The 16,634-nt window shown below is 34.0% G+C and overlaps 1 protein-coding gene across 1 annotated transcript in view; it reads left to right on the top strand.

The window, feature by feature from the left end:
- Nucleotides 1-16,634, top strand: part of LOC149552454 (protein kinase and Mad3-BUB1-I domain-containing protein) — a 110,459-nt gene that overhangs the window by 76,232 nt on the left and 17,593 nt on the right. The window contains exons 7-8 of the mRNA XM_089788014.1: nucleotides 8,648-8,755; nucleotides 8,873-8,960. Coding sequence (XP_089644140.1) covers nucleotides 8,648-8,755; nucleotides 8,873-8,960 — 196 coding nt within the window. The remainder of the gene's footprint in view (nucleotides 1-8,647; nucleotides 8,756-8,872; nucleotides 8,961-16,634) is intronic.

Below are 16,634 nucleotides of genomic sequence, written 5' to 3' on the forward strand. Positions count from 1 at the left end.
TTTGTTTTCAGATGTATTTGTTTCAACGTGTACCTCATGAGTCAAGATTCCACTTATATATGTGTCTTTGTCCTTATCAATTTGGGGCTGCACTAGTTCTTTATCCTGCTGTTCCTTGTGCTTCTTAATTTTTAACTCACATTGTTTGAGCACCCTATTGACCAATTTATAAGCACTTTGTGAAGCCTTTTGTTCTCTATTTGAAATTGCTAACAACATTTGTAGAAGTGGCTGGAAATGAGTATCACTCTCGTTAATTGTCATAGTCATAATGTTTTCCATGGTTGCAATAACATCTTGATCTGTTCTTCCTTGATCGTGTCAGAAAAATATTGAAACATGGTGTGTATTAAGTCATCCAGTTTCATGTCAAGAATAAGATTACACAATCTGATTTCTGCAAATGTTTTTAGTATGACAACCTTTCTTGAGAAATGACGACTTTTGATGCCCCCAAGATTCTGAAAACTATCAACAACTAGCTGAAGTACCTTATTCATTATGTCTTCTTCACAAGGTTCTTGAGGTGTTAGGATTCTAGTGACCTCCATCAAACAAGAAATAACTAGCAGTCTTATCTCGCCACCTGAATGCTGCAGCCACTTGAATTGTTTCAACTCTATCACTGTAGGCACAAGAGCAGTCTGCAATAAATCTGGTGGTGATTGCTTAGCAATCGTCAAACATCCTTCTAGTTGAATTAGGGTGATGAGATCCTTTTCCCTTGTTTGTGAAACCAACCCCAACTTGGTACCTACCTCATAAAGCACTTTGACCAACTATGTTATGTCCATGTATGCCATTTTCTGAAATTGTGAATCTAATGCCATTAAAAAGTGCACTTTTGATTAATGTTTTTACTTATAGAAAATTAGCCAAACAATTTAAATATATGATGACTGGATATTATGATTTAAACATAATCACTAAGAGTGATTGCAATGGCTTACCATCCAAATTCATATCATAATATTAATTGATTAAACAACTGTGAAAACAATGTGGCGCTCACAATTATGCAATCAGTTTGGAAGTGAAAAGTGCAGTATACAGAAAATTGTAAGTTCTTCATTCCCTCATTACAACCGAATGGTCAATCATTTTCTAAACAAACCTAGAACTAATGTTTGATAGCTCCACAACCTCATGATATGATAGTCCAAAGACATGTTTTATAAGTCATCTTAAAATTTTGAATATTACAGACAACTCTGTTTTAAGAGAGGATTCTGTAGATATGACAGACGACTGAATGTAATGCTCCATATAGTGCTGCTGAAAATACACAGTCCAAAACATGTGCTGCTTACTCGACAATTACTCAGAGTGGATTTACAGCACCCGACTGACTCTATTGTTTGAGGATGCACCACAATTCTGTCTGAAAGTATTATTAAGGGTCCATGCTAAATACAGTCTCTGACAACTGTGTCTCATAAAGAGCATCAAGATGGTAGGTCTACAAGTCTGCCTCCCAGAAAAAAACACTATTCTCTGCCATTACAAACCTTAACCCATTTGCCCATACACCTTTGTCATTTTCCCCTCCATTAAATAGAATAATAATATTGCCTCATTTATAACTCCTCCCATATGCCCCTAGATTTGTCTGATTCTAAACTATTCCAACTTCGCTTTTTATTTTGGTCTATATAGCCACTTGTAATCGGAATAGCTCAACAAGAGAAATCCACGTTGGAATGTTACCGTGGTAGCTTGCTAAAACAAAGCGACAATTGTGACTCTGCCTTTATCATATTTCTTGTAGTATTTAGTTTCACGGTCATTCACGGCATTGGAACAATTGAAATCTTTGCTTAATGACGTTAAATTCTAAACAAAGTCTAATGCCTGGATTCTGACAGACCAAGTTATTTCCTCTTAATACTTGTCTTGACAAGTATTTAATAGATACTTCAAACATTTTTTCTTGTGCTTTGGGAAAATTGTAGCATGAGATATTCTCTTCTCTATTGTAGACTGTCTTCTAAGTTCTTTAGAGAACATTGAACCTTCGCATAACTCTTCTATTCTTGTCGGCCCTAACCAGGAAAGACATGCTCTTGCTCAGGTAACACATGTTGCTCTGTGTCCGAAGATGTTGTTTTGACACTTAAGCATTCCACAGATAGCAAACTTTCATCGAATGTTTCTATCTAAACCAGGTAATAAATAAATTATAATCTACCGCTCAACATACACTAACAACAGCCTCCACAAATGAGACGGGTCCACCACACACATTATTCTGCTCCTCTGAGTAGTGATGACAAAGCCACATATAAGTACCAATCCTTGTTTTTCTGCCACGGTTTTGATTGCCAAATATATTTGTAGACATTGTAACATGAAATGAAGTGATGACCAATATTTCTGCTTAACAAATATTAATCTTTGTCGATTGTAAATCGTTAGATGGTAGCATTAAGCATTACCATTTAGCTCCATTGCGAAGAACAAATGTGAGGGGTGTGATTATTTAATTAAGGTTTTAGCTCCCAATAATATCCTTGGGATCCATGGTGATAAAATAAAAAAATTCAAACTCGATTATAGTTGCCACTATAACCTCCAAATACTTTCCTCCTTGCCAAGGCGATTAATATATCCCCTCCAAAATGTTTATATTATTTGACGGGCCCCGCATAAATATTGTGTCATTGTTTCCCTGCAAACTATAGTGTTGTGAAGACAAATAAATACTGTTTTAGACAATGATGGAACACTAGGCCAAAACTTAGGTTTGCTACACAATGTAATAAAGCCCAACTTATGCTTAGATCATTCGTGTCACTGTCCACAACAATCTATTGATGCTAAAAGGCTTTCCAATCCTCTTGCGGCAATAAAACAAACCAGGTTTTCGACAACTTTGAGTATTTTGGACTAAGATTAGAGTCATTCCGAACGAATAATGTATCTCGCAAAATTTGTTTGTAATAGCGATAAAACACAACCCAGTATCGTTATTGTTCTGGTTATACCCAACAAGATGGCAAGTTCGATGATTTGATAGCACTCTAATATCCCAAATAGATAGTTTTCCACAATTTTCTCTCACAAAATTTTTCAGACAACATACAAATATTTCATGCAACAAAAACCAGCAAATGACCAGAAGAATACTCATGCAAAATATCTGAGTTTGTTATTACATTATAAATCAGTAGATACTCAATTAAGATTATCAGTTTAATAAGATTCCAGATCCGTTTGATGGAACTCTATATTTGGCAAATTTAGAGTCCCAAAAACCATGCCAAAGGGAGAATCTTCATGTGTGACTCTGTAAATTCTCGTTTTCAAACATGTTCCCACCATTCGAATTTCTAGAAGCCAATTTGATGTGTGCAGTTGGCAGTAATTGTCAGATCTTACCCACTACTTATATTCAAACAATATGCTTCAAAACACTAAAAGGTCATGATCAGAAGAATATGGAAAAGGAAGTTGTTTCATATAGGCATGCATTTCAGCCACTATCCAGAGTGGCTTGATATCAAACATGTCTTGATGGACTTTCAGATTAATGCCCGGCCTTATTAATTTTGAAATATGAAGGATGTTATATGCATAATGGAAACTGGTCTAGAAATCACTCAATATCTCCCAAATTAATCTAGAATTCGTTTCAATGCATATGTAAATAACGCTGTGCTTGGTCAAGGATTACCCATTTTTCTCTGCAACATTTTGGTTCCAAGATGACAAAACAAATGGCGCAAATGCTATATCAGGATATAACGACAAGATGAAATTGGCCTCTGATTCATATTGAACGGCTGTGGTATGAATGAACTATGTCATCAGAAATAATTAAGTCCTATATACCACAGATTCATGAGATCGATTTTTCAAACATACAAAAGAGTGATTGATCTCATAGTCTTGTGTGGAATTACCACCCGTCTTACAACTGATTTAGGATTAAAATGCAGAGGAATGACCCTGTCATAAACTGTATCTTCTATTGATTTATCGTTCAGTATTTACAGGCATTGAAGTATGAAAGTGACAGTATGAACTATGAGCAGTAAAAGAGTGATATGCATCCCTGAATTAACAATGAAGATATAACAAGTGCTGAAAATAATATGCGATGATGGAGAATGATTAAAGTAGTGATCTCAGTGTGGCATACTGGAATGATACAGGTGCAGTACTGCTTTTACATAAGGCTATAGTACTGTTGACGTACGTTGAAGGTGCATATGATTAATTAGAGACAACAAAGAAAAGTATCCAATATAAATGGTTAATAATATCCATTGCAAGCACTGCAACGATAATCCAGTCAGCATATAGATGGAAGCCACGCAAGTCACATATAACATTGCTGCGATATGTGATATGGAAATATGAACAATAGAAATCCTAAGAAAATATTAAACTCTAGTGCCATCGTCTTGGAGATTACAAGGTAGGAAGAAAGTGCGATGACCATCACACATGGCATGTAAATGCAATAGAGACAAGAATGGGGACAAATCAATAAATGCATTTAGTTTAAAGTCAACTTCCAAAATGATGAACGATGATTATGATTTTGAGCCGTCGAGATGGGCAAGTTAGAAAGAATGGAGAGGAAAAATGGATAGACTGGAATTAGGTGGATGGCTAAGGGGAACAAAGATTGCTCTTTGCGATGATAACTTATGGCCTATGCTTACGAAACTAAAGGGATCCATTGGAAGTACCCAGAAAACTAAAGTGTTTTAGAGTAGCATCGGTTCTATAGCCACAGGTATTGGGAAAAAAACATCGTCAGGTATATGAATATTAATTGATGACTGTATAGTTCTTCGATCCAAGGAAGATGCAAGAGATTTATCTGTAAATTTTATCAACTCTACAACGCGATAATGTATTAAAGAATTTATGCCTACTCTAGAGATCACCCGCAAATTTAAGGAAAATCTTCCATATATTGAAAGGATTTAGGTGAGGTTCATTTAGCAATATTTGAAAATAACTACAAATTAATTATCATTTAAGAAAAGGGGTGTTTTTTTGTAAAGAGAGATACTTTGTTTCTATCACAAAGTAATAAGTCAGAGAGGAATAAAAAAGCATGAGAAGTGTATGAGGAAAAAAAAGAGAAATAATGAGGAGTAAAATGTTTGTGCAGGTTTGATATATTGAATATTGTAATAAATTAAAGATCATTTGTACTTATTCTCAAAATCAATGCAAGAGCCCCGTTTTGCTTATTCATCTTGAAAATTGAAGTTCAGGATATTCTCTCAGATGTATCCTCTCTGATTATTAATTTTAAAATTAGTTGTTGCTAAAATTGAAAAATTGATTCCAATACAAGTCTTCGGTTATTAGAACTTGCATACAAAATGTTGTCAATGTAAGTTTTGTCTAGTTGGTTTTTCCAAAGAATTTGAATTCAATTGGACTTAGGTTTGTGTTGCTAATTAAAGCTTCAGTTTATAAAGTAGTGGATGGTGTACATACTATCATCTCAAGGTTGCGAGTATCTGAAGAAGTTTGACTCTATTTTCCCAAGGTAGAATAAGGGTTTGGTCTATATTTTATGTTGATAAAAAAGGTTAACGTCTGAACTCTTGAAGTTCAATATTCCATCATATCCATAGTTCATAAGCACTGTTCCTTCTGTTTAATAACATTCATTTCACAAACAAAAATTAAAGCATCCATTTAATTTTAATTTTAATCAAATTTAAATATTTTGCTAGCTTGAAGAATTAATAAAGTTTTAATTTGCAATAGAAAAACCTTTGAACCAAGCAATTAGGTTTAAGGTGAAGGTATACCCGTCTAGGTGTAGCAAAGCCTGAAGTGTAGGGGAATTGAAGTCATTCCCATTTGTTGGCCAGAACTGATTGGGCAATCCTATCAGAGAATTAGCAAAGCTCTTGGATTTCTAAACGACGGTTTTGGGAACCAACACCATTATTGTATTATAGATCAGCAATCCAACAAGACAGGCATAACATCCAATCTTAGAAACAATATTATAGTCAGATTGGAGAGGAACTAAAAGATGCACTTGTAATCCCAGATGTGAATTCTGATGGGAGTCCATCACAGATGATGAATTGGGGTTATGTCCAATCTACCCAAGAAGAACATAAGGCTTTGCATACTCGGATCGTGAATAGAGGCTGAAGCTTCCTTACATTCTCCAAAATGAAACTAGAAAATCAATCTCAAAACCAAACATGCCGAAAATGAACTCATCCTTCTATGCTCAAAACAGCAACTCTTCAGTTTTCTTCTTCTGTCTTCTTCTGTCCTTTCGTCTTTTTCCTTCTTTGTCACTTTTTAACTCTATTTGTGATATTAATTTGACCCATTTATTTATTTGCTTCATATTCTCATAAGTCAAATTTAACATTTTATGAGTTTAACTTTAGAATTCCTAATGTCCCAAAAAGGGGACATTACACTAATTTTCAGAAAATGTTTAAATACCTCATAATGTGCAACAAAGAAAATACTGAGTTGAAATTCCATACACTGTAAATAGTATTGATGACCATGAGACTTAATTGTATATCTCAGCTTCAAAAGTTGTTTCAAGCAGATTCTGGGATGCAGACAGAGTTGCATCAAATTGTAGTGTAAAACTAAAAACATAAAAAATAGAATTTAGCAACTTTGCAAGAACATAATAATTTGAAACAAAAATGTCGTAAAAAATATTGAAAAGTTGGAATGTCTTGAAGCATTGAATCTCCTTGCCCTGCTGTATAGATTTCTTTGACCCCCTTGATCTTTGAGCCAATTTTCTGCAATATTAAATTGAGTGGATTCTACAGAGTTTCTGAAAAATACACCTGTATGTACCCCCCATCATTGAACATGCTGCCCTGCAATTTTTTGTTGTCTGTTGTAACATGACAACATTTTCTGGGCCATTTTGTTTAATGGCTTAGATAAGGATATCGGAAATGAAAGTTGTATACTTCACTTCATCTTGTAGAATAAAATGCATTGGAAAACATCATCCCTTTAGGGAACAATGCAATAACATTAGTTAGTGGTTGATTTTTGAGGTCCTTCCATCCATCAAAAGTGACAGTTCTTTTGTTTCAGGCAATGTATCATTCATTGCCATCAATGATATCTTTTTTACAGCTTTTTTCTTGGCCAATAATGTGGTGTACACTTTTTCATACCCATGACTAATGCAATCATTTAGTGCATTGGTAATTACTATCATCACATCCTACCCATATGGTGATCTAACATGTTTGAAAGAAAGCTCATCTCTATAAATGCAATGAGTAATGGTCTCAACTCTCAGTTGCAACCTCCTTTGCGTGACCCTAGAAGGCTTTTTCCCATGGTCATTTGGGAAAGAAAGGGGTTATTTCTTGAGAAGATGATGTTGGTAATAAAGGATGTGGGCTATTTGAGTGTGTAAAGGCACTAGGATGTTTTTTCAATCCTTTTTAGAAGTTAGAGAATGTGTTCTTTCCTTTGCTTTGCTACCTTTGATGTCGACATACTTTTGTTGTTTAACATATCCCACTATCAGTTGTTTTTGGAACACCTTTTTTGTATAGCAAAAAAGGCTTTTTCCCATGGTCATTTGGGAAAGAAAGGGGGTATTTCTTGAGAAGATGATGTTGGTAATAAAGGATGTGGGCTATTTGAGTGTGTAAAGCCACTAGGATTTTTTTTCAATCCTTTTTAGAAGTTAGAGAATGTGTTCTTTCCTTTGCTTTGCTACCTTTCATGTCGACATACTTTTGTTGTTTAACATATCCCACTATCATTATTCCTAAGTTGGAAATAGCAAGCAGATTAGCTTTCACTTAACTATATAAGCACATATATTTCTCCCCACATTAGCTACAATGCCAATGCATATTTTAAACAAGCTTGTTGCAAGTGGGGCAACTATTGAGCTTACTAACCATTTTTGTATGAATACACCAAAAAAAAAATACCAATACAACTTCACATCTTAAAAAACGATTAGCATTATAACCTCTATATTATGAATAAAAGGTTTTAACAAAATTCAAAGCATTTAAAAAACAACTTGAGATAAACTAATAAATATTGATTTTTTTTCTCAAAACATGGAAACAACTGCAAGATTCTTTACCATTTGATGGATAAATCTTTCTTGTGCAGCTGTTTCTCTCTTATTGGTATAGCTCTCTCACTCCCATAGCCTTCAGCTTAAAAGAAAAATGTATCAAGCTTAAAATATCAACTTTGGCAACTTGGAAGAAAAAATATTTTGTCGTTTGTGTTTGAGAAAGAAAGGAAAACATGATATAAGCCCTCAATTTAGGGCAAAATTAGGAATAGACAGACTTATTGTTTTAATTTTGAACGTTTTTATAAAATGCCTTCTTTTGTTTTTGTTTTTGGGTCCATTTGGTTGTAGGTCCACAATTTACTTAGGTACAACTTAGATTCACCCGATATCCAGCTAAAAGTGTGGGCAGGATGAAATTAATAATTTTGTTATGTCTGAGACATTTATATCAGGTGAATTTAAGGGCTAAACTTTTTGTTGATGCATATTTTTTCTTTTATATATTTAACATTATATGTAAGCAATAAATGGTATTTTAGCTTTGGAGGCATTATTCCTATGGTGAGATATATTCAAAATATTAATAAATTTGATATTCAATTATTTATTTCTTTGCAGATAACTAGTGGTGGAAAGCCAACTAGGAAACACAGTGTTAACCCATGGGCTAGTATATTGATCACTAATCTCTTGAAGAAACTTCATAAGAGCTTTTCAAGGTTCAAGGTGAATTGTTTTTTCCTTTATTAAATGCTAATAATTTTTTTTTAATGTCTTGTATAATTTAATCTTAGTAAGGACATTGTATTTGTCAGTAATTATTTATTAATTATGGCTAGACAGGGATACAATATAAGCAACAAACAGTATAGTGGAAAAACTTGCTTGGTTTCTCTAAGAAATGCAGCACGAAACAAGTTGCTTGATTTAGGTAACAATCTCTCTACATGTTTAATCCTAATGCTAAGTAGTTATTTCCTTTAATTGAATTATATTTTTTGTGACATGACTTGTTAATATGCATATTCGTAAATAATTAAAAACATTTCTATTTTTTGAAAAATGTAATTCTTGATTTAGGATTATTAGTAAATACAATTTTTTTTACTGGTGGTTCATTGAATGTACTTCTAGCACTTACCTTGTTCTTACTCTTTGTGAGCATGTAGAAAAATACAAAATGTTTTTATCATGCAAAATGGTGCATTATGCTTGCAAATCTATTTTAGTTATAATGAATGTCGTTATTTATTGCTATGGAGATTATTAAGATTAATTATTATTACTTGCTTTAGGTCAAGACAGATATGCCATTGCTACAGGAAAGTTTTTATTTTTTTTGAAGATTAACTAGTGAATGATTCTAGTGGGGTACCTAACTAGTAAGAGCATACAAACAGAAATACAATATATAAGAGTAGATGATGTTTGTTTTCAAAAAGGTGAGTAGAGGCTCATCAATAGATTGAGTATGGTTAAAGGCTTCTATGAGAGCGGGTAATCTCTCTCACTCTTTGAGTTCAACTTAAGCTCCAGATGCTGTTCCTAGTATTATGCCTTAATAGGCATTGAAATTAAACAAAACAAACAACTAAAAAATAAAAAACAATATATGTGCCCAAATTGCTCACTTCATCCCTATGACTATCCTGAGATCAAGGGTAACTAGTTTCATTATCTCTATATAGTTGATAATGCTTTGCTCATTCAAACACCCATATTAGCTTCATTATAATCCATTAAGATGTTTTCATTGATCACCTCTTCCAAAACAACAAAGTGTAGGAATGCATATTCATGTTATTTGTTGATACATCGTCTTCTTTCAGTAGTATTTAATAATTCACCATAAATAGTTTGCAAAACCTAATCTGAGCATAATCCTTTCTAATAGCTCATAGGTGGTGATGATTTAATTGGAAGATTTATTAGTCCTTTCCTATTGTGGATCACTGGCTATTCTACTGGGTAACTTAGGAAAGAAATTTGGTAGGGCATAGCATCTCTAATACCAAATTTACATTTAAATGTGCTGGTGGGTATTTTGCAACCGATAGTTTTAAGGATCAATTGCAAAAAAGTGGTTCCAACCACGATGTGTAGACTTAGTTTCTCCTAATTATAAGGAAAGGTCCCCCTTCTTATCGCTACTAGAATCAACAAAATACTTGGCTATTTCTATTTTCACTAAGCTAAATTGGGCGGGAGATTCATCTCATTCTCTTATTTCAGAATATATGTTAGCATTACAATACAATCTTTACTCAATGGTGTATTTCAATTACAAGGTATAGGTTGGCAGAATTCTCTTGATAAACAAAAGATTAGATGTAAGAATAATCTTCAGCTCACCAATGACTTTTAATAACTTAGGAGTCAATAAAAGTTCAAAGTCTTTTAGCGAGGTTACGAGAACAAGAATGAAACACATGTGCAGCTCAAAGTCTTCAGCATGTATTTCACCTTGCATGCACAAAAGAAGAAAATAGAGCAGCACAAAATCTACAAGCTATTTCCTTGCTTGAGCACTCTATTATGCTAATCTCAGACTTGATAAGCAATTCAAAGTTTGAAAAACCAAATCTGAAACTAAATTATGACTTTGAATGCAATATGCAACTCAAAGTCTGGACAATTGAGTTCAAATCCCTCTTGAACAAAAAACATAAAAGTCATAATCAACTCAAGAAGATGTCGTCACATTATAGTTTGGATTGACACAATGTCAAAATAACCTTCCTTATCTATTGAAAGCAATCCGATTTACATCTAAGCTCAAAGTATTGCCTTGCCAAGAGAAAATAATTGCAATGAGACACCCACCTGTATATAGGTGAGCGGCTAAGAGAAAAATGTAGAACTCCAACTAATTTTGATCTATTCTATAACTAACTTTGACTTATTCAAATTGAAAGTTCTAATGTATTTGACCTGCAATTTGAAAACATTTTTTTTTGAGCTTTATAAGTTGCAAGTTGCATGTAATCTTCAAAAAGAAATTACTAGTACATAATTGGAAACTATTTTAATTGTCTAACAAGGCAGAAATCTATTTACATCATTCTTTCCGACAAGATTTTCCATGATTCAAGTACTCAGATTTGGTGGAAGCATCTTGAACTGGAACAAGAATCTGCATCCTTGATTGTACACCATGGCAACAACCTTAATTGGGAAAGCATCTTTACAACATTTCATGACTTCTTCAGTCTTGAAAACATTATATGCTCTCAATCTTTTTATCACTTTTCTACCTCCTTGTATGGCTTCGTCATGTGGTTGTTCTTGCTTTGTGTCCTCTACTCTTGGAATCTTCTTGCAAATAAGACCAATGCCTTGATTTGTTGATTGGGTAGATCATACATGCAAATAGGAGAAGCCATTAAAATTTCTCCCAAGCTAGAACTTGCAAATCTGGAGCTTTGCATGTGAAGAATAAGAACGTAGGGGTTTTGGACAAGCAAATTTGTCCAAATTTGAAGGAAAAATGATGTGATCATCTTTCAAAATAATGCCAATGAGGAATTTCGGCTTTTTATATTGACACTACAAGTTGATAAAACAGACACATTTGAAGTAAAAAAGGGAAGCTTAAATTGCAACTATAATTCAAAAGCGCGATTACAATTATATTTTTAGACATTTTTTCACTTGCATTCGAGTTTTAGAATCCTAATTGCATGTAGGGGAAATACCTTAAGTTTTGATTTTGTAAATGACTTAAAAGCCAAATTTTTGTTTGGGATTCACATTGAAAATGGGAACACCATCTAGGATTTTCATTTTTGCGGCAAAATTTGGAAATACCCCATATTTTGAGAAATGAATTTCTAATCGGTTTTCAAAATACCAATTTTAGGCTTGGAAGAATATTCTCATTTGAGGATTTAAATTTGTAATCAGATTTTAGAACCCCAATTACATGCAAGGGAAAATCCATATACTAGAACTTTCAAGATTGGAATTGCTCACAAGGGATGTTACTTTCCACAATTATTATTTCCTCAACTTGAGAAGCTAATTGAGGATGAACAAAGAGTGGTGAAGAGCTAGAAACAATTGAGAAATCTTGCATTTGTTTATTTTGTAGCCACATTGCAGTATTCTAAATAAAAAGTCACAAATGAAAAACAACAAAAACAAGAAAATGTCAAACCTGAAACAAAAACGACCTGGACAAATAAAAACCAATGATAAATTGTGATACAGCCAACGTTTGGAAAAGTTTAGACGCCCACACAAAATAAATGCCTCCAATACCTTTAGTTAAAAACGAAAACTCCAAGGCTTTGGATATACACGTTTAAGAAAATGCAAGGAAAAACGGTGTATGTGGCAGAAACACAGAGAGAGAAATGGCGAGAATGTAAGGCATTTTAGTTTGATCAGGTCTCTACTACCCACATTTGCATCTTAGAGATTTAGTCATGGTGTTAAATGTTGAAGAAATGTAAGGAAAGACTTGCATTTAAGTTTGAAAATTCTATTTTGAGCTTACTCGGGCAGAAGACGTTGCTATGATAATATTATGATTATAAATTGTGATTATACTATGAGCTTATTTAATTATATTATGATTATATCAGTTATTTGATTTTTTAAATTTTATCATTAACATTAATTCTTTATTTATAGTATAGTAAAATATTTACATATTAGATTATTGTTTTTAAATATTTTAATAATATACTATAAATAGAGCATAGTACTTGTTGGGTGGATATTTTGCAACTGACAGTTTTGGGTAAAAATTCAGTCGCAAAATAGGATGACCAGCCAGAGCTTGTGAGGAAAAGTCTCTTCTACCTTAAAGGGAAGGCTCCCCCTTCTCACCATTCCTTGGATCAATTCAAGGTAAGGAAGAAATTGAGAGATTTATAAACAGGGTGTTACTATTATCCTTTCTTCTTAACTTTCAAGAAAGGATCCACTTAATCGTAGAGCGAATAATGGGCAAGGTGAATTTCTAACTACACTTCTATTAGGAGTTGGAAATAGTGATACTGATAAACTTTAACTAACTCAAAGGCTAGCCAAAATGTACCAATTTGGCTCTAAGTTCGGTTGTACCTCTATATGGTAAAATTTTTACAATTAGGGCACAAAGACTCCTAAAGGTAAGAACAATCTAACTATTTTGTGAATTAAGACGAACATACAAGCTACAGACAAAGCTTCTAGCTATGAATTTTCACAATTGTTATTGGTCAAAGCTCAGGCTTCAATTGTTTCTTAACTCTTTTCTATCAATTCACATGATACAATATCAATAACAAAAGATAGTACGAATCAAAGATAACTTGAATGAATTATAGACAAAGTTTACAATTCATACAAATAACAATTTCACTTAATCAAAGTTAAGTCTCAAATGCTTCTTTTTATTCACTTCCTCTCAAAATAATGCTCACACAAACAAAGTTTTTTTGGCACAATTTCTCTACAGCTCTTTTGCATAAAGATAATGATGATTTTAAAATGAGGGGGCACTCCTTTATATAGACAAAGAAGTTGAGAAAAAGGGGGAGGAAAAAGTGGGAGCAACTCAACCAACTTTGACCAACTCTAACTATAGAAACTAAAGGGTTACATACAATTGCACATGCAACTCGCATTACATCTTTTGCATACATGCAATTCGCATTACATGCAATTACACTTTTTCATGTAATGCATTCTAAACAACTATGAAATAGAAACTATACAACAATCTTAAAGATTGCTTCTTAATGCCTTGAAATTCACAATGACGTCACACACTGTGGGAAGATCAGCAATCTCCATAGTCTTTGATATGGCTTCAATTGTCACTGCATTTTCATATGCTGATTGCACCACTTTGGAATTTGCTGTTGTATTATCTAACAAGTGTTTTGTCGAGGATTTGTTGGACAAAAGAAACTTGTTCATTGTGTACGAATCAAAATCTTTGGAATCTGCATCATCATTGATCCTGATTGTATATCTTGAATTCACTCTCTCTGCTGCCAAAAGATTACCAAGATTATCAGTAACACGGCATCTCGATTGGTCCAAATCACAAGTAAGGCTTGTTTCAATTGCTTGACAATCTTCAAGAGCCACTTGCAATTTTGTGATCAACTTTCTTAATGTCTCTTCCTTGTAACCAATGAGTCCTTGAAATCTGAAGAACATTTCACATGATAGAAGAACGTCACATGAGATCATAGCATTCAAATCAAATTTTATCATTTCATCCCAATCCTCAAGGATTTCTTTCAGGTTATTTGCTTCTTGAGTCAAAGAAGAAATTAAGCTAAGTTCCATTTTGTTCATCTCTTTGACACGCCTTAGAACTGCAAGTGTTTCTATGATAGCTCAAACTCCTTCAACAATGATTTCTTGTATCCAAGACTTAGCAGCTTCAATCAACCTTCTCTTTTTAGATGTTTGTGATGTAACAATAATATTTTGAGAAGATTTCTTTTGGATGACCTCATTCAAATCAGCTCTTTCCTGTTTCAACTGATTCTTCTTTTTCGAAAGCTCATGATTGCTTTTTGATACATTTGTCAATGCATCTTGAGCATCTTGTAAACAACTCAAACGAGATTGCTTTCCAACTTTAACCTTAGTAAACTTGTAGTCAGAACAGGTAAGCTCTTCAACAGGTTTATCTACTAAGGGCTCAACAACCTCAACATATTTAGTTTTGTCGGAATCAACCAAAATTCTGAAAACAATCTCATCTTTCAAAGATTTAGATTTAGTCTTCTTGACAGGAAGATCGTCAGGAGGAACAACCACCTTCCTTCTCTTTGTTGTTATTCTACTCAACCATGCAGGTAGGCTGAAACTTTCATCTGTAGAAGCAGGCACAATGGAGACCATTGGCATTGATCCAGACTGTATATCTGTAGTGACTGAGCATGGTTCAGTCTGTACCGCTGAAGGCATAGGAACATGTTGAGAAGACTCCGTCATTAAAAGTTCAAATCCTGTCAAAGATGTATCAAGTTGGGAAACTTGACCACTAGTAAGAGTCGGAAAATCTTCAAACACATTTGCTAAGTGTTCATATTGATCATGTGCAGGAACACGGGGAGCAGCAGATGAAATCAGAAGAGCCATGGTGTTAACCTTCGAGACTGGAATGGAGTGAGTGAAAATAGTAGAAAATGAATCTACATCATCATCAACCTCATACAAAAAGGGTTCTTCACGTGGAGAAGACATGCAGGCTCGTGTAGGCTTTGGAGGAGATGTGATTCTAATTTTTCCTTCTTCATTTGAATCTTCTTTCTCGGATTCTGTTTCCAATTCTTCTTCTAATTATGTCGTTGATTCTTGAATTGGTTCAGAAACTTGACATGATTTAGTTCGTTTTCCGCCCTTTAATTTGAATTTGAAATTACTCTTGATATTCAAAGATGATGCACCATCTTTCCTTGTAATTTCCAGTTGTGATTTCTCGCCAGGAGGACCAAAACTTCCACAATCCAGATCCATATTAGGATTTACTCTTTTAAGGCCTTTACTTTTCAACCACTTGTTAGTGTTTGCTAAGATGGATTGAAACTTGTCCATAATAGATATACCTTCCTTTTGTTGCCATTGAATAGGGAAAGGGCACATTTTATCAAAACTGGCTTGATGAAATTCTGGATCAAGGATGTCGCCATCATCTTCAACTTGGAAATTTGAAGGGATTTCTAACATATTAAGATCGATTATTTGTTGCAAGGTTAACCTGCAATTATACATCTTCATAATGCCACGTTCTGTTCTCATGTCAATCCAAATATCTTCAATACGATGAACATGAGTGTAGGCCCTCTTTATTTGAGAGTTCATTTCTTGATAATCAAAATCAAATCTAGCTTTGAACTTTTTCAATGCAATCAGTTGCAACTCTGCTTCCATATTTTTTGCTTTAGGCACAAAAACAATTGAATAATTGCCAATAGATAAAGGCCTAGCTGAGGTAATGCCAAATCTGGGCCTAAGTGAAGCATGCTGATCACTCTGCACATCCATGAGTTGTCTTGCTAACTCCATTAGAATGATTCGATTTGTAGCATACCTAGGTAGGGTGTACAGCTCTCCCTTGATATATCCAACTCTCAAGTATGTGAAAGTGCGAAATTGAAGAAAAATGCAGTCTTACTGGTTTACCTTTTCCTATGCTGCATTAGATGCTCTTTTAATAGACAACTGTCTGTCGAACAAACACTTGTAATGTCCAAAGAAGGCATCTTGGACTCTTCTGTAATGAAATTTACTGTTAGCCAAAGTGATTTGGTCATAGTATTCCCAAACAGGTACTTGAAGACGATCACCTTTGGTGGAAAGACCTGAAAAAGATCCCATGGCAGCAGCAGTGTAAACTAGATAAGAATTCATGTAAAAAGGTACTGATTTTCCTACATTGCATATCTGTTGATAGAGCGTAGTACTGATAAGCTTTCCCCAAAAGATGTGTTCTTTGTTCTCTATAATTTGAAACATAAATTTGTACATTCATGGCTCAAAATTGGAAGAATCCTTACGACAACAGATCCTGTTGAGAAGGATGATGAGATCCTTGTATTCTTGTTTAAAATTTGACCGATGAAGAGTCTTTGGTCACCTGGAAATATTGCTT

Source organism: Cupressus sempervirens, chromosome 6 (genome assembly GCF_028749045.1).
Source record: "Cupressus sempervirens isolate cs-2001-9-10 chromosome 6, ASM2874904v1, whole genome shotgun sequence".
In the NCBI taxonomy this organism is placed as follows: Eukaryota; Viridiplantae; Streptophyta; class Pinopsida; order Cupressales; family Cupressaceae; genus Cupressus; species Cupressus sempervirens.